Genomic DNA, 24994 nt, shown 5'->3' on the forward strand with positions numbered 1-24994 from the left:
ATAACATCCTTAACGGGCTGCCCGATAACATCCTTAACGGGCTGCCCGATAACATCCTTAACGGGCTGCCCGATAACATCCTTAACGGGCTGTCCGATAACACCCTTAACGGGCTGCCCGATAACACCCTTAACGGTGATGGGCAACTGGCAATAACAATGTGGGAAAATGTCATGTAGGAAAAAAACTTCACTTGTATTTATTTCATAACACACAACAAGTTTATTAAGACCATTTATTGCTTTTGAACATCATGAAACCAGTTACCGTATATCCTTGGTACACTCCATATAGCTCAGCAGTGCCTGTTGTATGTCGACCGTCGCACGTTGAATACTTTCGCTGCAGCTATAATTGGAATCGCCGGCATTTAACTGTTGGCATGCAGTATACTCTTCAATCTGTTGCTGAAGTCGTGCCATAATGAAGCTGAACAACTTAACACCACAACTTTCCAGCTCCTTGTACGCATCTGTAACGGGCACAAATTACGCCTTGTTTATGACTTCTGTTTTTTTTCTTATCTTATGTTTAATTTTGCTCAATATTTATCCCAACTTCGCGCACTACTCCGATGTGCAACCTACCGTCGGTGGAAATGCACTGGCCAGACAACAGTGCACCGAGCAGTAAGACGAACCAGAATCTCATGATTATCGCTGGTGAGGTGAGGTTGTTTGCTCGTGGCCGATAGTTGAAATTAGTTTACTGTCCGGTGGAAAAGTTGTGCCTTCATTTTATAGCACCCTTTGCACTGCAGGCGGATTGTGCTCAGCTGTGGAGGGCCACCGGTAAGCAACAACAGGAAAACAACACAGGAAAAAAATGCAATTTAAATTTCAAATCCAACTTGAACAACAGTTTCGTGCTGCTTTTTTGTGCTTTCCGTCGAAAGAGCACATCCAACACAGTTGGTTTGAGAAACGTTTCATTTGCAGTTTGTTTGCGATGGAATTTATTTTGTCGATGTAATTCAAGAAGCGGTTGCACAATGAAAATGCATTCGAAAAGCGTAAATTTACAGACTGTTTTTTTCCTTTGCAACCCGAGGCCATGATCTACACGTTTACATAATTGTTCGAAAAATATTTCTTAACCATCCAATTATTTGACCGCTTGCTTCGAACCGCTCTTGACATTGAACCATGGCCATTTGTATGATTAATAGTTATGCTAACGTCAGGCGACTCGCAGGCAAGCCGATAATCCATCCCCAAAAGCGACACAATGCCGACAATTGAAGCGAAAATTTGATAAGCTTATTATTGGGCACAGTAAAAAAAAAACGCATACCACTGCCGGGTATGTAGCTATGACGTGTGTCTTTACCAGTGTGGAAGTGTATGTACGCCGGTCGCGCCACCATCCATAAACGCTTGCGGCAATCGGACGCATCGTAGTTCGCGATCGAAGCGCTAACAAAAATACGTGTCCAGCGTTACATTTGATAAGAAAGAGATAGACCACTATAATACCTCTGTACTGTCCGGTTTCCCTCTCCGTTCCCATCCGCAGGCTCATTGCTGCCAATGTTGAGCCAACGACAGACACAATTTCTAATCTATTCCGATGTGCTTAACTTGACGTTATTTATTTTTCAGTTCCGCAAAACACGGCCCTAGGCTTTAGCCGCATCGTACAGCCGCCCCACTCAACATAAGATACACATACACGGACAGACAAGCAAGCGGGGGTATCAAACCTTCCGACCGACTGCACCAGTACCGTACGATTCACGAAACGGACGTGAACGAATTGTGACATAATCCGTCACAAACGCGACGGTTGAAATTTCACATCCCAAGTACCCGCCCGGCGGGTTAAAGTCGAACATAGTTTCCAGTGCCGTCACGATACGAACGACACCCACACACGCACCGACCACCGCCACAGCGATCCAAGCGGACGGAATTTTTGCGTGAAAACAGGATGGAGTTTGATTCCGGTTCCGCTGAGCTGAACCAACGAATAGCCGAATGGTTGCGATGGGATAAGGTAAGTGGAGCGTAAATTCAATCCGCGCCCGGTTACGGTGCTTTTGTGTTGTTATTGTTGTTTTTTTTTCTTGCAAAAAGCTGTCCTGCTAAAACGACATTTTGTACGCTTCACTCGTCTCTTCTGCTTTCAGAACGAAAAGACATTGGAAGAGATTCGCGTGCTGGCAAAGCGTGGCGATTGGAAGGTGCTGGGAGACCGGTTGCTGCAACGGCTCACCTTCGGGACGGCAGGACTGCGTGGTGTGATGCAGGCCGGTTTCAATGCGATGAACGATCTGGTGGTGATACAGTCGGCGCAAGGGTTGGCCAAGTATTTGCTGCAGTGCTACCCGACCGCTGAGGAACGGTCGCGTGGCGTTGTGCTGGGATACGACGGGCGGTACAACAGCAAAAGGTGGGTCGGCGGGGTGGGTTCTTTGAATCACGCGGATAGGTTTGTGGTAGTACATCACAATGTGTTGTGTGTCAGCAAGGTGTGATGTTGCTGGCTATGGAAGGGACTCACTTTTCAAAAATTCGCTTGTTCGTCAAGTACAAACCTCTCAGATATCCCTCCTGAAGGTAACAATAGACAGTATCCAACGCAAAGAGAAGTGTCTGTTTCAGGCCCCGTCCTAACATTGAAAGATGAACGCTGCCTCTCTTCTATAAATTATTCATTAAGCAGCTTTTGACACGAATCGTGAACTTCAGTGTATAATAAGTGTCTTCCGGATAGAACAACATCGGATGTCCTTTAGTGCGGACATTAGTTATTGACGAATATCTAGAAGTGAAAAAAAGAGATGATTTTATCAGTAGAACTAAAGAACTTGTTGATTATTCACAGAATAGATGTTTATTGAAAATTTGGACAAACATACCTCGCTGGAACGATAAAGATACCACTACAAACTAAAACTCCATCTTGACTCCAAACTAAACCCCAGCGTATGGTGTCAAAATATGCCGGATGAATGCCTCAGCTTGGATATGTACATCTAAGTGCGCCTTAAAGAGAGCAGATAAGGGAGTGAAATAATCTTAAAATTGTTTAGTAACAGCAAGGCTAAACCGTACACCATTAATACGTTGGGCATTCCAAATTTACATCCCTGATTCTATCTAAAAAACCTACGTTCTTCCCAAAAATAAAATAACAAATTCCCCTAACGCATCCGTTTGGTACACTTTTCCGCAGGTTCGCCGAACTAAGTGCATGCGTTTTCCTCAACGAAAACATTCCGGTCTGGCTGTACAGCCGTACGGTCGCAACACCGTTCGTCCCGTTCGCCGTGCTGGAGCTAAAATGTTTGGCCGGCATCATGGTAACGGCGTCCCACAACCCGAAGGAAGACAACGGCTACAAGGTGTACTGGACGAACAGCGCACAGATCATACCACCGCACGACAAAAACATTCAGACATCCATTATGGAGAATTTGGAGTAAGTAACCGCGTGACATTTCGGTACTAATAGAACACTTTAATATTAGTGTGATTTAATGTTCTCGCTGAAAGCGGACGAAGGGAGCACACTATTTGCAATGAATGGTTGCCTCGGTCTGTGGAAGTTTTACATTTCACTTTGCCCGGGTCTTCCCGCTTGATGTACGTAAATCAAACCTTTAAATTGATGTTAATACTTTAATTGAAATGCAAACGCCAAACCCGGTTCCGTCGGTGGAACACCATTAACCATTCCAGCAGTAAAAGCACATTCCGATTCCCCCCGTAACCACGCAAATGTCCTTTCTTCCGTTCGGTGTGCCCACCGCTCTGTGTGACTTTTACTTAACTGTCTCCATCAGTGTGCTGCTCTGCTAGCGAAGCCTTCCGTATCCTAGCAATGAAACATCGGAAAAGGATGAAAGTAAAACTATGGTGGTGCGAAACGAATGGCTCCTGGGTTTTTTTTTCTTTACAATTTCCTGACACTGTCCAAAGAACAGCCTGCTCTGTCTGAGCTGGAAAAGGATAAACCTTTGAATTTGAGGTAAAGGAGAGGGGGGAGTATGAAATAAGTTTTCATTCCCTTGGCGTGAAAACAAAAAAGAGCAAACGGTACTGGCTTTCACTTTACACTGCTTGCGAAGCCGGCGACGTTTGTCGTAGATCAAACGAAGCGCAAATTTCCTGTGGCTTTTCACCGCCAGCCGGTTGCCTGGAAACCGTACAAATTAATTGCAGAACGATATTTTCAGCACTTTGAAAATTAGTTTCGAGTACCACGGCACGGAAGCTTTAATCCCAGGTGACAGATTCTGGATGAAAAGTATCTGTCAAACTGTTGAAAGTAACTGATAGACACTGGCCGTTCGCATACTTCGGCGAGAGTGCTAAAAAGCTCCTGCAAGTATGCAATCGGTACAGCAGAATTTTATTATTGTTGGGTTTGTTTAGTAGCTTGTTGATCGGTTTTAACGAGTCGGTTACTTGGGTTGTGGCAGACTTTGGTAGGAGACCGCTGGTGTCGCTTACTACCCGGAATGGCCAAAAAAGGGAAAGCTATGTCGGTGAAAGTTGACAGCAAGCGTATACTTTTCACTAACGAAGACGTTTGGTTGAAAGAATTTAGGATGAGCCCTAGGAACACTAGAACGGAGTGATGCTCCTAGAGATGTTCTAGAATTGTTTTGTAAACGGTGAACCTTTTGCACCGGAAAGGATAATGTTGGAGATTATTGTTAGTTCTAAGAAGGATGCTTAAAATGTTACAAAGATATTGTTGCGAACAGAACAAGCTCTTTGACATTGAGACTCTTTCTTTCGTGGAAAGCATCAATCCGTTGTCCTTAGCGACATCAGTAGTGTGCTTTCACGTAAAGAACAGATAGCAAAGTAGCAAACAGACGCGTATAAAAGCGTTCTCATTTACTTCTAGCATAAATCATCCCTCAAAGCCGTAACAACTGCATCCAAAGTAATAGCAAAGAGCTAACCTAAAGCGTCTCTGGCGTTTATTCTCTTTCGCAACAGACCACTTGAAACGTCCTGGAACCTGGAGCTGCTGCTGTCGGACAAACTTAACGATCCGTACGACCAGATGGTGGAGCTGTACTTCCGCAAACTTCAGGCGAACGTACCGCAACCGTTCATCAGCGACTACAACACCGTCAGCCCGTTGCGCTTTGTCTACTCCGCCATGCACGGTGTCGGCTATCCGTTCGTGGTGAAAGCGTTCGAGTGTGCCCGGCTACCGGCCGTCATTGCCGTGCCGGAACAGCGCGATCCCGATCCGGAGTTTCGCACGGTAAAGTTCCCGAACCCGGAGGAGGGCAAATCTAGTCTGGTGCTGTCGATGCAGCTTGCCAACGAAACCGGATGCGACGTGATACTGGCTAACGATCCGGACGCCGACCGGTTGGCTTGTGCCGAAAAGGATACAAAGTGAGTGGTTGGTCTGAGTGCGCTGCTTTGGGTCATGGTTCTGTACTGTTTTGTTGTTGTTTTTTTACCCCTCCACTTGTTCATGCTGCAGAGGTGAATGGCGTGTTTTCAGTGGCAATGAGCTCGGAGCATTGTTGGGCTGGTGGGCTATACGATGCTACCGGGAGCAGTACCCGGACCGGAGCCTGTCCGACTGCTATCTGATAGCGAGCACGGTAAGCAGCAAGATGTGCCGCTCGATTGCGAACGTTGACGGGCTGAACTTTATCGAAACGCTGACCGGTTTCAAGTGGATGGGTAAGTTGACCGGTGGAAGTAGCTAGATTAAGCGTTTAATTAGATTACATTGCTTAATGTTGGAGAGTTAATTGACGGTAATCGTAGTATATTTCTTCGAGTGAAAGCTCGCGTCCTCATAAACACTGTTGTAAAACCGGGAGTAGTTTTAATTTAATTCCATTAAGCAGTGGCAGGAACAGCGGTAGCAGCACGCTTGTTCCATTAGTCAATTAATTGCCTTGTTCCAGTGTGCGTCTTGGAGAAGCACTTCGTTTAACACGCTTCTCAACCTTACTTGCAGGCAATGAATCGGTGGAATTGCTTTCCCAAGGCAAAACGGTACTGTTCGCGTTCGAGGAAGCGATCGGGTTCATGTTTTCTCCGACCGTGCTCGACAAGGATGGCGTCAGTGCGGCCTGTCATCTGGCCACGATGGCATGCTATCTGCGCGCAACCTCCAACCAATCGTTGGCAGACAAGCTGAACGAGCTGTACGACATATACGGGTTCCACTGTACGTTCGCGTCGTACCATTTCTGCTACGAACCGCCCGTTATCGAGCGTATCTTCAAGCGCATCCGTAACCTGGGGCCTGCTGGGGAGTGTACGGAAGGTCAGAACTACCCACAATCGATTGGCGGTGGACGGTTTAAGATAGCGGACGTGCGGGATCTTACCACCGGGTACGATTCCTCCCAACCGGACGGACGTGCCGTGCTGCCGACGAGCAAAAGTTCCCAGATGATAACGTTTTCGTTTGAAAATGGTGCCGTCGTTACGTTGCGTACGAGTGGTACCGAGCCGAAAATTAAGTATTACGCCGAAATGTGCGCCCAGCCAGGACAACGGTACGTGGGAGTGCTTTTAAAGAAAAGCTTACCGCAAAGCTTCCAATGAATGATTCGAGCAGTTTGCTCGAATCTTCACAGGGTGCTAAACAATTCGGTAGACGCGAATTTAAATTAATTCTTTTTGCTTCATTTTAGCGATTGGAACGGTTCGAAGGCAACACTACGCGAGATGGTGGATTGTATCGTGGAAGAATTGCTGCAGCCGAAAGAAAATAATCTCACTGCAAGATCCGACTAAGCGAACGGTGAGGCTAGGTTCATTTAACACAGCTAACATTTGCTGATCTTTGCCGGCTGTCCTGTCGCTTCTTATCCATCATTCCGTAAAGTGAACAAAACCACTCCACGTACAATGTTGAAGTGTACGTGCACACTGTATACACACACACACAAGGGGTAAAGAACGTACAGCTGGCTGTAATCTCGAATCGAGGAACATACCTCGATAGGATGTGAAGCTCACCGAGGCATGCATTAATTGACAATTATTATTCTATTATAACTACTACCTGCAAAGAGACACTTCTCCGTCAACCGTCTTGATGTTGGGTAACATTTTTAAAACCATTTCTTTAAGAGCAACTACTCTGTAACATTTTAGTTCCTTATAGAACGAACGCATGTGTGTAATAGATACATTCAATTTTTAGCGCTCATACGAACTGTATAATCAACTATCCACGTACAAGTGTTTGCAGTTGGGAAGCAATGTTCCCATAGATGTGTTACTATTTATTTATGCGTTTTAACGAGTTCCAAGTTGACAAAACCAAACGAACATAATTATAACCGGTTCAGCAGGGTTTCAGGCACTACATCCGCAATGAAGAAAATTTAGCACGGATGCAGAACGAAACGACATCTCAAACCTTGGCTTGTAGTATGTAATACATTGGTAAATGTGTACAATGGTTCACAGTAATACACAAATAAATAATACATTGAACGGCATTCAAAAGCTGTTGAAAGCAGATTCAGCTATTTGTGGTGTTAAAGTAAAAGTTGGATGCTGGCGTTTAAGATGACCTATTAATGAATGTTGACAACAGTTGCTAATGTGCGCACGATCACGAGAAATATCTGATATGGAGAAAACACGAACGCCATCCACAACAGGTCGTTAAAAATTGTCATCGGATTCCTCAGTGATCCACAAAAACGGCTTATTAATCCTTGAAATCTTCTGCACACCAACGTACAAACCATCCAAACAATTGTGAACATTTTAATTTCTTATTATCGTTTTATTCTACATCTATTATCCACGAAGAAATTGTTCTCGTTGCTTTCTCATGGCTCATTCCTTGGTTTAGCTAAGTTTTCGTGTATTCTCTTTCGTTGAACATTGTTCACCGTACCTGCTCAGCTCGTTGGTTTGATTTAACACATCGAATGGAATCGTTACAGAGTCACCACAACCCCATTTATGGCCTGGTTCGCTTCTAGTACAACATTGTTGAAATTCTACTCTACGCTTATTACTGCTGCAGCCTTTGCTTCCAACTAACGCTAACTTCCACTACCGACGAATTTCCATTTGTGCGTTGTTTCATAGCATCGTGCGCACAACTGGACACGCGTGGCGGTGCTGTGCAAGATGAATCCGAATCCTTTGGTATCGTATTGTGATGACGGTGGTTGTGTGCGGGGGTTTGATAGTTGGTAGTGCATTAAAAGGGCCAGACTGTGCGAAAGTGAACAAAACGTAAACGATCTGTTTGCCAGCAAACAATCCTTAATCCTTCTCCTTCGTGTATTGTTCGATAGGCGTTGAATATACGATGTGCGTCTCATAGCTTATCTCTGAAGACCCCCCATTGTAAGCTGTTGCGCACATCCGACGCACAGGAAAGATACGTCACAATATGCTATTACAAATACTGTCAAATAAATTAAAATTGTCTTTCATGATGTCCTCTCTACCAGTAAACCTTAAAGGTTGCCTTAAAAATCATTCCATTCTGATACAAACTGTCCGCGCTTAATCGTTCACCTTGGTGTAACAGGTAAAATCACAACATTCTGCAGTCGCATTACAACCGTTGCACGGTTCGGTTGTACCGTTGCCGGATGTATCACTGCCATTGCCTTGCTGCTGTGCGGCCCGGTTTCGTACCCTTTCCCACTGCTCGCGATTGCTATCGATCGTGTCCAGAAATGAACCAGTTTCCGGAAAGATTTGCACCAATATTTCAAACGTCGGCCGTATGACGGTGGTAAGGAATTCGATCTGCAACATCGGTATGCAGGCCTTTTTGCGATCCATCATCGCGTTCGGCCGGAGACCCATCTGCTTCTCCAGGTCGCCTTCGGCGAAGAATTCCGCATAAACCAAGTGCTGTTTGAAGGAGAAATAAATTTTAATTAAAAAAATTAATCGCTTTCAAGATAGCGTTTCACACTCACCGCTACGTGTTGCACCGTTTTCCAGGATTTGACCTGATCATTAAGATCGCAGCAAGTGATCATGAGGGATAGGAGCAGCCGCTGGTTGGAACCTTCGGTCAAATATTCTGCCCGCAACTTCTTCAACCGTGGCAGAATGCGAAAATGGTTCGCTAAATCGGTGGCCAAGATAAGCTCCCGGAGATAGTCGATACACTCCTTGAACTCCGTCGTCGATAGTCCGTCCAGTATCTTGCTGCTCGAGTCATTCAGAATGCAGATAGCCTGCGAGAGATGGTGACGCTCATTTACACTTCCCTCGCTGCTGTAGAGCCGAGCGAGCGGGCTGCTCGTCTGCGTCTGATACGAATTGCTAATGCCCCGATGGTCCAGATCGTGACAGAAGGCCGCAATCAGAAAAGAAAAGCCCTGCATTTTGCTGTTTGTTGGAAGAACGAGAAAAAGCGAAAGGGGTGAAATTAAACTTTGCACTCCAAAAACCATGGAACACACGCACGCTTACGTTATAATGCCACGCTCAATCAACCGTAGATTCATTATGAGCGAGTACGCAAAGTGCGCAACGGAGAATGCATGCCACCAGTTATGGTACGGTGTGTCCCGGTAACCCTTCTGCACCAGCAACACAAACCGGGCCAGCTTGTACTCGTGTATCTTGAAGCTGCCGACAAAGTTCAGATCGTAGAACATTCGCATCGCCAGCTGCACCGAAAGGGCATGATCTTTCACATCCCGCGGACAGAAATCAAAGCGCGGAAAGGTCCGATAGAGTTCGTCCTGCTCCCGGTCCGGTTCCTTCACCGCTTCCAGTGCGTGATTTACCTCCATATCCGGCACCTTAAAAGGGACAGAAGGGAATGTAACACATTGCTTCATGCCACGTTATGTGGCGACTCGGCTTGCATACCTTCATGTGATAGAGCAACAACTCCTGGGACAGTTTGTACCGTGCCTCGGCCTTCTGGACCTGTTTGTGCACCAGAGCGTGCATAATACTGATGCCACAGTACACGGAGAATGCGGTCGCCACCTCTTCGTCACACTTGTCGAAATGGAACCCGTTCAACTGTTTGCAGAATGGAAGAAAGCAAAAGCAATTAGAATTCTACTGAATATTTCGCACCAGTTCGTTTTAAGTTGTACAGCTGTCAAAAATGTCAATACTGTCATTACTAACACTGGACGAATAGAAATAATTTTCCATTCTTCTACATATGTGCAACGGGTAGTTAATAAAAAAAACCCCCGAATTGCGGATGAAAGCAAATATTCACATCTAGTCATCCGTGCTCCTCCACAATCAAAGTAGCTACGGGTCAATGGAGTTTGTTTATTGCGGAAGTCTATTTTTGCCACCGAACAACCAATATCTAGGCAAGGATGCAAACGAACAAAACCGGACAAGTTACTGTGAAAGAGGTAAAGGTTTTGTGTTCGATTACCATTGAAACCATTTTCTACCATGTTGCCTTTTACTTTCAGGCGGTGCGCCAGTAGGAATATCCAACGTCGGTAGCAACTCCATTTTCGTGCGGTACGGGTGTGTATATACAGAAGCGCTCTCGACTGAAAAACAAGTAAGCAGTTCGTACAATACACATCCCATCCCGTATCTTCCTATGCACCTGATAACCTTACGAAGCGTAAAAGCAGATACCGACGTATGCACACAACTTCCTCTGTACGGCTCCGGGCGGTCATGTCAAATCGCGTACATGCGACAGGGGATTAGGAGTGTGCAGCTTTAGCGCCACTGTCGTACATGCATCCTGAACGTTTCAATGTTGTTCTACTGCAGCGCACATTTGCGGTTCCTCTACGCTGAGCTGATGGGTGGGAGAAATTCAAAACGAACTGGGATAAAACACAAAATCGCTACCCAGCTTCCATGCCTGTTTGTTCCCACCCACCCGGTTCGTACAACATTCCGTGATTGTAGTTCCATGTAGAATGGGAATGTATTGAATGTAAAAGCAAAACAGAAAGGATTATTTCAATCGGGCGAGAAAAAGTGCCAGCGGGGTTTGGAAAGAAAAGGGAAACAGTAACAGACTAGCCCTCTTTTTTGCCCATTAAACTTTACAACATTCCCTCAGAGGCGATGGGATGGATATCAAACTGGTATCTTGTTTTTTTTTCTTTCTTCTTTTGCTTGCACGATTTGTACTTTACTTTTCCATTTGAAAGAGTTTGAAGGAGTTCCAAACATTCCAACAAGTACTCCCTTGGTGGTTCGATAGGGAACGGCAGAAGTAACGAATAAAATCGCATCACTCCCAAAAGGACCCTCTTTCGGTGATCTTTAGAGAATTTCAAATTGAACCATCAAATGGATTGGAATCAGTGCTTCACCTTCTGCCCACACACAAACCCTCCTAAGAGGTGTTCGCTACAGGTGGGTAGCGAACTGTTTTTTCCAACAACCCATATCCGACAATGTAATGCGGTGGGACGATGGTGGACGATGGTTCAATAATCATCGCATAACACTGCATTCCCTGGCGGTGTGTGTGATGTGCACCCTCCTATCGATCGATCGATCTAATCGTAGTGTGAAGCTAATGCGAGATAATACGGATGAAAACAGCAACTGTCCGGTGGGAAAAGCGCTGGCAAAAGGGAAAAGGGAAAGAGTAATTAAAGTGGAATTGTATCTCCAGTTCGAAGAATCATCATCGGTGCCGGGTTATAGGTTATTTGTGGTGCAGGTTGATTTCCGTTGACGATACACACTGTCACCCTGTCCGGTGCTATTAATGGATGTTATTTGGGCAGGGATGGGATAATCTTGATGCTCGTTCCGGGTGAATTGACAATGAATGCTGTTTACACATGGAACTACATATTACTGGGAATATGTTTTAGAACAACACACATGTGCGAAAGGACATATTGCCGACAGCTGTAGATGAGGTTTGCCTATGTTTAATAGATATTAAGTTCCCAAAATCACATATGTTCAGAGGTGTACGATTTTACAGAACAGTTATGATTGTAAATCATCGTAGCAAAAAAAAAATTGTAATTTTGTCCCGCAGATTGCATACTTTTAGGCGTTTTGTTTTGCGGCGGACAAAATTTACTCAGGAATATTAAAATTTAAAAGGGAAATTTTCAAAAGTAGTATAACATATTTTAAAATATGTATTATAAGAGTGTAAATATGATAGTAAAACTGTCGAGGAAATCTTAATAAGTTCTGCTAGAATTTTATCAATAAATCTCCCCCACTTATATGGGCAGATTTGAACCTTTTCCGCTCAAATTGGAAAATGTCTGCCACACATAAAATACTGCCACTTCCTGTTCACACCCGGAACTCCATATGATACCCTTCCACACCTACCACAACCCCTGGTACACACGCCCCCAAACAGCGGTGTCTTGCCCAAACCCGGAAGACTTCTGATTTGATTGCGATGGCACAACGAATGGAGCCAGTCGAACTTTTACGAACTGTGAAACTGAATAATATTTCATGAGGCGCATGGAAAGTTTTACACACGCACATGCATCGGAACGTATCGCCTTTCCAGACGACACCCTCAGACCAGCGATCTGCAAGGGTACGGTTTGGGTAGAGAAAAGTCGAAACGGCAGGAGAAAGTTTTAAGTACTATTATTTGTGTGTATGGGTTTTTTTTTCTCTTCCCGATGCTCTCTTCGTTACCTCCTCCTATTCCGTTCTGGGTTTGAGAAGGGTGTGCTTTTTTGTGTAGAAACGCTTGTGGTAAAGTTTGAGCCGTGATGTGCTTTCTGGTTTAGCTTTCTCGGATGATCGGCATAGCAATGGTAATAAATATCTTCCGATGTTATTTAGCCTGCGAATAAGTTAAATGCAGAAGATTTATAGCACACGATGATGGTAGATTTATTCAAGCAACAATTTATATTGCACCACTGACTTACAGTGCCCTTACCAATTTAACGCTCTGCGTGTCTGCGTGAAGCTGCAATTGCAAATTGAACGTTGAGACGAAACGGAAGTAACACCTGCGCTTTTTTCCCGACAACAACAGTGAGCACCTGTGACAGTTTCAAGAACGGTGCCGTTGAATTCACTCCCAATCCAATCTTCTTTGGTGCGAAAATACCATTAATGCTTTCGGTTTGGAACGAACGAGAGAACAGCTGTCAGGCTCGACATAAGTTCATTAAATTCACCCCATATGCTACCCTCAGGGGTTGCGATGAGGAAAACGACAAAAATAAGCCTTTATTTTTCTTTAAAACACCTCCCGTTGAATGTACACACTGCTTCAATAGCTTTGTTGTGAGCTTTGCAAGCTTACGCCGTTGGTTCACTCCTTAGGAAAAGCAATGAAAACGGTTGCTACTACGAACGATCTCCACGGCAACTGATACGGTTAATGGAAATCCCATTTCGCAGTGTAGTAAATGTCGGACCAAAGAGCATTAGAAGACACTGCCCCGACACCCGGAGGACCCGGGAGGATCCGGGTTTTCTTACGGGCGCGCGCAAAAACGACCGCGGGGTGGAAGTATGAAAAATCATAAACCATCTCGCCTCCCGGGCAAAGGCCACGGCATTCGGCATGAGTAACCCTTGCAAAATTGAATTACAGCTGCTGAATACAAATCGCTTCAATCATTTCCGCTACGGAAGCGAACCGGCTCGTATCGCCTACCGGGTGTCCGGATGTGTCTTGTGACAGCGAGGCCTGCAACGTCACTGCAGGAACGCAATTTCTGCTCAATCTTGTATCTTGATGGTAATCAATTTATGGCGAGTGTACAACTGGTGATTTTTCTTGTCCATTTTGTATGAGTGATGTTTTACTCTTCCTTTGCGCTGTCATCTTTGCTTTGACGGCACTATGGATGAAATATTTTTCTAGGAAGTCTATTCTCTGGAATGTTTACCGAAAGACATCCTTGGGAATTTGGATTAAACAGTATTTAATACATTTTCCACGTAAGGCTCCTAAATTCTATCAATCGATTCTAGAAAATGGTGTTTGCAGCAGGAACCATGTGGGAGAATATCCGTTTTAGCTTCCTTTTTTTGACCTTTCCAAGTGGATCGTAATCGCCCAGCGTGCACCTGATCCTGATGGACGGTTGGTAAAATGGAGCTCCAGTAATCTTCGTACCACACCTTCGCTTCTTCCCATTGGGCAGAAGAAAAAAACACCCCGGAAGCACACAGAAAACGGAATTGGCATATTAATACGAACGAATAGTGTCTGCGTTTCAGCCCGAGGCAGATAAACCTACCCTGTCCCGCTCCTCCTCCGGTCCCCCCACACAGCCCGGTGACCACACTTGACTACTGACGCTGACGGAGAGCGATTAAATCAATCAATCATTTCATTCTTCTTAGCCCAGCTAGCGGCTGGCCCTGGCTCACACAGCCAAATCTGACACGTAAAGCAACACGGAACAGGAGCATGTTTCTTTTGCGCCCTAAGTGAGATTGTCAGCTATTTTATAGCACTTGGGTGAAAGATTTGCTTATCGATTGTTTCCGCTATCCATCGTGGGGCTCGGTACGGGATTAAGATATGGCAACACGGTCTTGTTCAGCGTTTCTTTTGCGCCCTTTACGCTGTTAGAGTCCGGTGGAGACGCCTGATGATTAACAAAAGCTTGTCCAAAGTGCAGCCTTTAGCGGTGAAATCTTCGCTGGTGGACGATGGTGGTTTTTTTTTATACTCTTCATCCCTCACAATCATCTTACCTTATTGCACAGCTGGGCAACACCGATAACGCCTTCCTCGTCGCAGATGGGAAAACACAGTATATTCCTGCAATAGAGCCAAACGAGACGAGTGAACGAGTGAGCGGTGAATTCGGATTTTGTCAGTTGAAATTAGAGGCACAAAGTTATGGGAGTCGAATTTTTGCCGTGCATTTGATGGTGATGTTGCGACCACACACGAACGATATGTGAAAGAACAGAAAGCAAGCTCCGGCAACGGGAAGGCGAACCTTTCGCTCAACTTGTTGGCACTAATTGGAAAACTTTGCCAGTCGCGTCTGATTGATAAATGAAAGACTCTAATCGGCTTTGTTGGCGCGTTGATGGGAATATCGTGGAGGGCTTCAGGACACAGAGTGTAATGTGTTTAGAACAGTTACAGAGGTTGCAAATGATTTGAAGCTTACCGCGAAGGAAGCTCATTATTTCTATTATGTTTTAATTTCTCTCGTAGATGCTACTACTAACTACTCTTCCCTTTAAATAGCGCTTGAAACAAAGTTGTTGGTAACAACTTTAATGTTATGTCTGGTAGTAAACGTTATACAACGCCCCGGTGACCCATCAACTGGGAGTGATCCATCAACATTAACTAAACAGCTTGTTTCTTTAAACAAACAGCTACTGCCTCTAGTACAAACAGCACGACACGGGCATGATTTGCATGCTGTGAACACTTCAAGCTCCACAGCTTCAGAACCAACTTCTGCTTCGTTTGCCAGAAATCGTACGCTGGTGCCGTGATTTGGTTTCCGTAAACCTTGGCAGCCCTGGCGCACCGTCGCGGCCATGCATCCGAGCAGGAAAAGAAATAAACGCGTTGGGGTTTTCCCGTGGAAAATAGACAACCCGCTGAACAACTCTTCGACGTCTAGGTCGTATCCGTCGCAAAAGTGCTTTTCCACCTTGCCATCTTCCTTCCCGTTGCTCGCCAAAACACACACACCGCTTGTATTTTGTGTGTGCGGCTAGAATAAGGATGCTTACCTCGTTTTGAAGCCGGTCGACTCATCCACCCCTTTGTAGAACAGCGGATGTTGGTATGCGTTGCGAATGTTTAGCAGTTTGCCAGTTTGTGCGACGTAGCCCGCGATCCCTTTGCCGCTTTCGATGCGTATCTCTTTCGAAGCCTTGCCGAGAAAAAAAACAATGAAAGAGGGATGTTGCTTTTAAGTACCTATTTGCGCGTTACGTGGCGAGATTTGTGCTTTTGATGGGTGCCATTTTCTGCACGGGCGGGTTTATACGGTATCGATCAAACCCACCCACAGACAACACGACCGCCACATATCAGTACGCCTCAAAATTAAGTTTGTCAGCGTTTTACCTGTGTGGTAGTAAATTTTGATTGCGGTGTAACGCTCGGAGAATTTGTTTTACTGTATTGCCAAAACTATGTGTGCTAGCAAAGCGAATAATCTCTGCACTTATTCTTCAGGAACCTTCATATTGGCTTAACGCTAGAAAGACCTACAAGTCGTTTTGACTCGTTCAGAGTTTTAAAAGTGAAATAATTGATCTCATTTTGCTACTAGATTATTCAAACGAAAGCTAATTGTATTAATGTCTAATTGATGATATTTTAATTCAATAATATGCTATTATGTGTTTAACTTCCATGTGTGACTCAGTTACTCACAATATACAGCATAAGCCTAGTCTCACTAAGTAAAATCAATTTCCATTTATTTTGATGTAGATATGATTGATTGTATTAACTATTTCGATGAATCCATTCGAAATAAATTTTCAAACAACTAAATAAACAACGTTTTTAATTAAAATTCCTTGGAAAATGAAGTTCCAAGAGAAACGTTGAGCCTTTCTCAAACAATTTTGCAACATATTGAACACACCGATTAACATGAAAGGATTTAATTAAATGGCTCGTTTTCCGATACGGTTCCGAATATTCGACTGTAAGCACCATTTTAAGCGCCAAACACACAACTTTCGTCAGAAGTTTACATGGCGGCACACCGATTAAATGACACGCTTCGTTTGGTGCAAATGGCGCAGAACGGCAATCAAATCGCTGCAACCATAAATTAAAACGTATCCCCGGCATCATTAACGTTCAATCGATCTATTCCCGTTTGAAATTAGCCTCCTCTTGGGGTAATGTAAATTGGAAACTATTTACAATATTTCATCAATATAGATCGTCCCTTCTAACCAGGAGTGGCAATGGCCAGCAGCGGAGTAGAACCAATTTCCAGCAAATGCACCTCATTCAAAGTGAGTACTTGACACGCTATCGAAAGAGCGATTATTATTGAATAGTTTTATTAATTCTATCCCCGGTAACGTTCACAACGTCACCAAACAACTTACCTCATTGCCATCGAAAACCTTCGAAACCAGTTCGCCGGTATGCTTGTCGAGCAGAAATAGAGAGCATCGTTCTGCAGCCGCCAGTTCCTTCGCCTCCGTCATGACGCCCCGCAGCAGCTGCCCCAGATCACCTTTTTGGAAAAGCACGAACGAAAAGAAAAGCGTAAGCGTAAGCGTTCAACAACTACTCTTGCATGATGGAAAATACTGCTGGGAGCACACAAATGGTACACAATTAGACGCGAAAGTCACTTCATGCCGGGAAAAAAAAAGTTAATTAAATAGAGTCTCGATGCAACAGGAGGGTTTAGATCGCAAAAACGAGCAGCTTTAGTAATTGTATGATGAATATCTAACCTCCTTTCTTGTTGTGCTATTTGCTCTTTAATGTTGGATTTTTAATTAAATTTCCCGTGAAACCTTCTTGTATAAGATAGTGATTCGTTGTAAAAATAACAACTGTTAAGTTAACAACGAATTGAATAGGAGAACATTGATGGCTTTCAAAGCAAAACTTGCAATGCTCCTCTTTATAGCAAAGATTAAATTTGTTTGACGTATGATGAAAATTGCATTTGAAAAGAGTATGCCCCTCTCGTGCTGGCAGTATCATAATACACTGCAAAGCTGCTATTCCTAAAGGACTTTTCTCCGTCACAAACTGAACGACTCAACCGCAATCTATTCCACTACTATTACCGACCAAACGCTTGCAATTCTATCTTAATTGGAAAATTTTCCCATCCGCTACTGGACGATGGAGGGGATCAGAACCAAGTGACCGACGAAGCGTACAGGCCAATTTTTATTTTGCCCATAAAAAGACCACCATCGTTCAGAGAGGCCATATTACCTTGTGGTTCGTAGAGAGTTTGAGTTGAAAAGAGTGGACAAAAAGGCAAAATTATAATAGAGAAACTAATCATTTTAGCAATAAGCTCGACGGTGATCGCTTAGGAGATTTTCATTACCACATATTTTTAAAAAGCGGTGAGGCCAGAGCCAGGTGAGCCTGACCTGACGAAGCATAGATCAAAATGATGGATAAGAAATGGAGGAAGATAGCGACGGGAGCAAAATAAAGGCAGTAAGCAGGATGTACGGAAGCAGCGAGCCTTTTATGGTCCACACTTCCGACACGGTGCTGTATTATCCGAGCCGCGTCTGCATGTGCCGTGGAGCAACATTGCAACAATGCTCCATTGTTGAGGTTCCGTTGTTGTGTTACATTGTGCCATCGGTCGTAAAGCAGCGTCGGGTGTCGGGTGATGAAATACAAACACACCCTTCGCTCCCGATGGAAGCTTTTCAGCACAAAACCTCAGGTCAGACATGGAAGATATTGGGAAGGTGCCGGGTATCCGGACGAGAAGTAAATCGTGGCAGCTACACACAAAAGGGCTGCCCTTTTGTGTGGGAGCTGCCACTTTTTTTGTCCTGTCTACATGTGTGTCCTACGTTCGCTGTTGATTTTGTCCCCTTTCCATCCGTTCAACAACATTCTGTCGCTATTATCCTGATTATGAACACGTGTGTACGTTACGTTTGCTTGGCCCGGCTTCCCTCGGCGTTCCTTTAGTGATGTTAAAACAGTAAGCATAATGTTGCTGCAGACAATATGACCCCCAAAAAAACGCGTCAGGCACAGCGAGCGCGGATGCATTTAACAGACATTCCGTTATAATGCTGGGGCATCGTTATAAAGACACGCTACAAACTTGACTAACTCCCGGAACAACTGAAATGGGAGGTGAAAACATGGGGCACCCAAATATGATGTCATAAGAAATGAGGGAAGGAAAAACTTTACTACCGTTTGGGTTTGTGCGGCTAAGGTAAGGTGAAGTTGGCAAGCAATTAGCTCGTGTTCCTGTTGTTTGTAAAACAACAGTTCAAAGTGGTTAAAGCGATTTTGTAACAATAAACGCTTTGGATCGGTCTGTTACATAGGTAAAGCTTACTAATTGCATACTTTAAGGCGGATTTGAATTCGGAAAGTTTTGTTTACATCTGTGTTAGAACCTTACAAAGGTCGGGAGATAAGGTTCCAGCAATTTGTCAGAAAGTAGGAGATACTAAATACTAGAAGAAACAATAACATTGCGTTAGAAAATCTGAAAATTTCCAACTATTACATTCTTACAGATACATTACTTCCACTTTAAATCATCTCAATAATATCAAGCACGGTTACAGTCAATCGTAATTAACAAAACAGAAAAACAACTCACCCGAAAATAACATACAGATCACATATTGTTTTGGCCTGCTGCTAATCGTCGGTGGAACGAATATCTGGAGCAAAGAAATCCGTTTTTACTTCCATCGCACTCCACAACAACACAATCATGTTGACGAAAATACCGAAGTCTATACGACACGGGGTATGGAATCGGGGTTGAAAAAACAGCAATAGAGGAATTGAGGCAGAGCGGCAGACAGAGGGTAGAGCAGCTAATATAACATTTGCGCAAACATCACAGCCGGTCGAGTGTGTACGTTGATGGAAGTGTGTACCGTCGCTTCTTGATGCCCTGAGAAGGCGCTAAAGCATCAACAACGGCACCGTGTGCTGTGCTGTAACGCAGCAGTCACTACTGACCAATCTACTGGTAGGTGCCAATTGGTAGGGGTTGTTTATTTACGCACTCCATGATGCAAACTAACCCTCTTCAGACCGTCCTGTGTTTGTAGGAGGAACGAATTTCTTCCGATGGCAAGATGTGATCGAGCATGCCCCAGGAAGGGACAGTTGTTGAAGGTGATTCTTTCCCACAAGAACCAACAACTGGCATACGGTGTGGTTGCTTTAAATTTAAAGTGTTACCACCAGTGCAGTTCTTAGAAGATGCCGACTAATCAATGGAGTGCCCCCAAATGAAGAAGTCCTTCAGCATAATAAAGAGCTACTCAAAAGAAATGGTCATTGAATGAAGTGAATGAAGCAACTACTTCCCAATCGGAACGCAATCGATGCGATCTAAATTTGTTCCGCACATTTGGCACATAAATTAATAAATCGAACACGAAAACATTACGACTCCATCAGCGCACCCAGCGCATACAGACAGATGATATGCAGACAGACGGATAAACAAATAGTGAACCCGGACCGAATGTGTTCACCCTCCACCCCGAATACGCGTCAACTAAAAATGGAGCACAATTTATTATTATTGCGAGAAATAATCGTAAAAATAAATCACAATTTATCACTAGCACATGTACTAAGCATAGCTGGGCCACACGCTGTGCGTGCGAACGCCAACCGGGCCGATCCTCGCCGGAGCTGGACGAATTGTTTTCGAGTCGAGATTTAAGACGTACGTACGCCCGTCCGGCCCTTGCAGCCTACGACTGTGTGTGTGTGTAGCAGTGGGAAAAAAGGGACAGAAATTAAATAAAATAACGCACCAGAAAAAGCGCAGCACCAGTGCCGTGACTATCCGTTGGTGAATGCCATGTCCAGAGCGCTTTGTGATGTTTTTGGTCGGAAAGGGAAAGGGGACGGGAAGGAAAGGAAGGAAAAGGACCTAAAATCACACACGAAAAAACACACACAGACCACGGCACACGGTGACAAATTTGTAAGCTCATTTATTAAGTGCCAACAAAGTCGCTCGTTCTGGTATGACACATCGACCATAAGGGACGACCAAGGGATGAAAGATTATGTGGATCCCGGGACCGATACCGAATGGTCATTAAATGGGAACCGCCCGGAACGAAAAATCCTTCCCTTCTGCTCTGGCGCAACAGGAAACGGCCGCGGGAGAAGGGTTAAGGAAAATGAAATAAAAACATATACACATTTAATATGTTGCGACACCGGCGAGCAGCGCGTGGCAGGGCCGGAGTCATGTCGAGCTGATGACGGAAGGATTGCCCGTACGCCATTCGGGAACGTGAAACGGTCTCACACGTACGTAATGGGTTTTGTATTTTGCTGAGTCAATTATATTTATGAGCTATACGATTCGATGGAACACGGCTGGATGGAAGGTGCGTTCCGTTTTGTTTGGGGCTTGGTGTGACATTTTTGTTTTTGCTTTTTTGAGGACATTGGGACATTCGATCGTACACAGTTTAATTGCGATTTCGCTCGGGGTTTTTCGGCACGTTGTCATAGCTCAGACCGGCCGGCTTGCCCGGGCCATCATTATCCATCATTTACTGTGCGTTTTGGGTGCGACGAAGTTGCTGTTTGGTTTCATAATAAATAGCCATTCGATAAAGGGGCCGGGGAATTGGCTCCCTGTGCATGGCAAAATGCAAACCATCGCCGTCGGAAACGTCCTTGCAATTGGTTGAATGTTTAATGCTGGGGGGATGATATAATTAATTACCGCAATGGCTTTCTTTACGACGTAACGCCTTATGGCTATGGCGAAAATGGGACTGCACAATATTTCTTGTGATATCTTAGAGTTGCGTCTTTGACACGAATCGATCAATGACAGTTTGGAGTAAGCTTAGGAACTTTGAGGTCTGAAAGGATGCTACAAACATTTGATTGTTTGGTGTCATGCTCACAACATAATCAGATCATCGGCCAGTATCATGAGGATACATTTTATACACTGTATAATACTTCCATTTCGAGCTGATGGTGTCATTTTCATCGATGTAAATTAAAGAATTTAAAAAGACACTAAAGTTCAACTCTACTCCAAATAACTCTTTAACGTCTGGAATAAATTATGCGATTGGAGTACGAATTCTTCTAAAATATTGTGCACACTCTAGCCTAAACTATCTATAAATAAGTATATATAACAATGTTCTTAGATAAGGAACTGCTGATCTACTGGTCTTCAGGATGCGCGTGGTGCTATTAAAAGAGATGGAAGACATCCTTGGATCCTTAGTAGCATCTATGGTTAATTAGTATGGTTTGAGAGACTTCAAACATTTTCTCTTAAAGTTGAGTTAACCTGAAGCTTTAAGTACTTCCATCCACAATCCCAGGACTTAAAGGTGTTTGACGTAAAGTTTGAACCATTAACGTATCATTGGAGATTCTGATTAATTATGCTGCTGCTTAAGTTTGGTTACTTCCAACCCCTGTTGGACGACAAATATTCCACACATACATGGTCCAAATGTTGCTATCTTCCTCTCAACTAAAAATAAGAGACCTCCCTCAGTTTTAAACAAAGATGAAAGCTCAGAAACATGTGCGACATTTAGGCATTTTACTAACATTATAACTTAAAAAGCTTCTCTCATCTCAACTCCACGGAAACTTCTTGTCCTAGCTAATTTTTATTTATATCAACAAACACACCAGGCTTTAAACCGCTTAAAAATAGTTTCAAAACTGGTGAGCAAATAAAAACAATCAAACAAAAGAATTCACTCTATTTGCCCGTGCCAACTGCAGTGCCATTCCACCATATTCAACTACAATTGTGCAGTTTTAGCTTTGGAAATGGTAGTTTTTGCTCGCTATTTTTCCTTTATTCTCCGGTGCCGGTGTAAAAAACTTTCGTATGTCTCGATGAAAGTGATTTACGATGCAAAACGGTGAAGATGAAGCGCATTTGCAGTGTGCCAGTTGGGGGAGGGGCGGGAAACCTCACCGAAACTAACCACCAGGGCAGTAAGGACAGAACGAGAAGGTACAATAGATCGCTTACTCTCAGGGGTGCCATCGAAAGGAAACTTTTACCGTCCACCAATACCAGTTGCACACAAAAATGCCCCCCTAATCGTATTCCTTTTCTGTGCCAGTGGAACAATTTTCTTGCGGTAAGTTTTTTGGTTGTTGTATCCTGTTTGAAAAATGATTGCAATAAGGAAAAAAAAACAATCCAACTTTCTTCGCAACTTATGGCTGGACCGTGAAGTCGGAAGGAAGAATTGTTATTTCGTTTTTGTGTTTGTGTTTTTTTTTTTTATAAATTAATTTCATATTTAAACGTATCCAGTTTGAAAGTACGAAACAGTGTGGTAAATGAAAAAATTGTACAACACCACCATATCTTCCACAAAATCCGATAGGTAGCTGAAGTTCCTTGGAAGTAGTTTGGTTCCCAGTTGTTTCCACAGTTTCCTCACGAGCTTGGCTCGCAAAAGTTTTCCCTTTTGATTGTTCCAAACCATTCGAATGACCATGATGAAAGTTCGTTTTGTTTACCGAGGTTCAAATATCAAAGCTGCTAAAGATATTTTTCGACAGATAGATGTCCATTCGAGAAGTTTCCCATTTTGCTTCCCCCTGTTGGCACCAGCATAACATGTTTGATCTCCCTGGTGGCCTATCTCCATCCGATAAAGGGCAAACAGTTGTTTTTTTTTTATTGTTTACCATTTTCACACAGCTACCATACGGCGAAAAGTTGACCCCAAATGTGTTCCTCCCCTGCGGCCACCGATTGAAAGAGGTAAACCTAAAGGTTGGCTGCTTTGCGACCTTAAACACCCCAGGTTTTTTTTGGTTTGTTTCTGTTTTTGGACAGGAAGCAATTACGGCCTGTCAAATTGGTGCATTAAAAGCCATAAATTTATACAAATCACAACCGCACCCGGTGGGCATGATTTAGGGGAACGATAATGCGCAGCACCGTTTATTAGACAGCGCTAGTCAGTCAACGGCGAGGGCAATTATATCGTTGATCTGCCGGTGCAGTTGTTGCGGCACATGCGAAATGGTTGTTTAAATTTAATCAAAATTTGCTGAACTCAATGCACTCAACGATGGTTTGATAAGAGTAATAAGTTTCGTTTAAAATTAGCCTCGGGAGGAAAATTCGTGTGTTTGATGCAATTAATATAAAGCATTTATGAATAATAGTTTCTTAGATTATATAGCAGTAACGAACTATAAGGTCAGTGGTCGGCAAACTTTTTAGGAAAAATAGCCAAATATAATAAAAAATCACATGGAATTAGTTTCATAAAAAGATATGGACGGAAACGGAAGCGACTAGACGGCTGATGGAAAGGAAGAACCAGATTAAGCTTATCACAAAGTATCAAAAAGCCACATGCGGCACGGGAGCCATACTTTGCCGACCACTGCACGAGAAACCCAGATGAGAAACCTTTTTAGAGGAAGGTTTTCATCATAAAACTTCATTCAACCTACACGTACACTAGCCGAGACAATGGCTCGCGTTTGCATACGTCATATTTGAAATTGCCAAAGCCGCGCCTAACTCCTGAATTGCCCACGGCAGGCAAACAAAAGCGCTAGGCAAAAAATGCAATCACTCCACCATCCCAGTGCACGTGCAGTACGTGATATATATCAATCGGGCAGCAACATACAAATCCGCTCCAGCACGAATTGTTGAGCAAACATAAAATAAACCTTTGCTTTATTACAAACAGCGGCACATCCGGCCGTTGGTGAGGCTGCAATCGCCTATAAAACTATCGGTCGGAATCGGCTACCGTTGACCCGAAACACGTTCGGACGAACACATCCAGCCATCGCCCCGCTGTACACATCGTAAATATGATTGTTTTAAGTTGGTTTTGTATTTTCCTTTGTTTTTTTTTTTGGGATATAAAAATTCAAACTACGATCGGGCAGTGATGCAGGAATGTTAGAGAATTGCATTGGAATCAGCAGGGGGAAATGTTGATTCTGGGGATTATGATTCGGACCGAGATGAGAAATATGCAATTTCGGTTTAAATTATATTTTTTTTGCAAAAAAAACCCAACATCAATCCAGTTGGGAACTATTTCAACTGGGCAAATAGACAAACCTCCTGCGCTTCATTTGTTCCTTTTGTTTGCATCCCGTTCGTGCAGTCAATCGTGCCACATTCCAACCTTAACAGCCCTGCACTGATAAAGCGTTAACTCACCACGTCCAATGGGCAAGGGAACGCAAACAAAAGACAAAATGCGCCATCCACAGCTGGGCATACCCGATGGTCCCGACCATAATTCATCGGACCCATGCAGCGACCGCGGGCCCGGCTTCCGCCGTTTGACAGGTGGCAAAAACACGGGTAGTGATATGAGTAGTGCCATTGTTCTACGCCCAGAACGCCCCCATCGCTTCCCCCGCAACCTAACGA

General features: G+C 44.0%; 3 protein-coding genes across 3 annotated transcripts in view; 1 reads left to right on the top strand and 2 right to left on the bottom strand.

The window, feature by feature from the left end:
- Positions 1–263: 263 nt before the first annotated feature.
- On the bottom strand, positions 264–651 carry LOC128714858 (uncharacterized). Its single transcript, XM_053809739.1, has 2 exons — positions 588–651; positions 264–472 (listed from the first exon to the last, which is right to left on the bottom strand). Exons 1-2 carry the CDS (start codon positions 649–651, stop codon positions 264–266), a joined length of 273 nt encoding a protein of 90 aa, XP_053665714.1.
- Positions 652–1929: 1278 nt separating this feature from the next.
- On the top strand, positions 1930–6734 carry LOC128710743 (phosphopentomutase). The gene is made up of 7 exons (XM_053805599.1): positions 1930–1995; positions 2129–2391; positions 3178–3423; positions 4956–5366; positions 5458–5663; positions 5947–6493; positions 6632–6734. Exons 1-7 carry the CDS (start codon positions 1930–1932, stop codon positions 6732–6734), a joined length of 1842 nt encoding a protein of 613 aa, XP_053661574.1.
- Positions 6735–8477: 1743 nt separating this feature from the next.
- The window catches only part of LOC128715114 (cGMP-dependent 3',5'-cyclic phosphodiesterase-like), a 42832-nt gene continuing 26315 nt past the window's right edge, over positions 8478–24994 (bottom strand). Inside the window, exons 6-12 of the mRNA XM_053809996.1 lie at positions 16959–17089; positions 15612–15754; positions 14604–14670; positions 9810–9968; positions 9405–9739; positions 8903–9320; positions 8478–8834 (exon numbers count right to left, since the gene is read on the bottom strand). Of these exons, the coding sequence (XP_053665971.1) occupies positions 8478–8834; positions 8903–9320; positions 9405–9739; positions 9810–9968; positions 14604–14670; positions 15612–15754; positions 16959–17089 (1610 nt within the window). The remainder of the gene's footprint in view (positions 8835–8902; positions 9321–9404; positions 9740–9809; positions 9969–14603; positions 14671–15611; positions 15755–16958; positions 17090–24994) is intronic.

Source organism: Anopheles marshallii, chromosome 3 (assembly GCF_943734725.1).
Source record: "Anopheles marshallii chromosome 3, idAnoMarsDA_429_01, whole genome shotgun sequence".
NCBI lineage: Eukaryota > Metazoa > Arthropoda > Insecta > Diptera > Culicidae > Anopheles > Anopheles marshallii.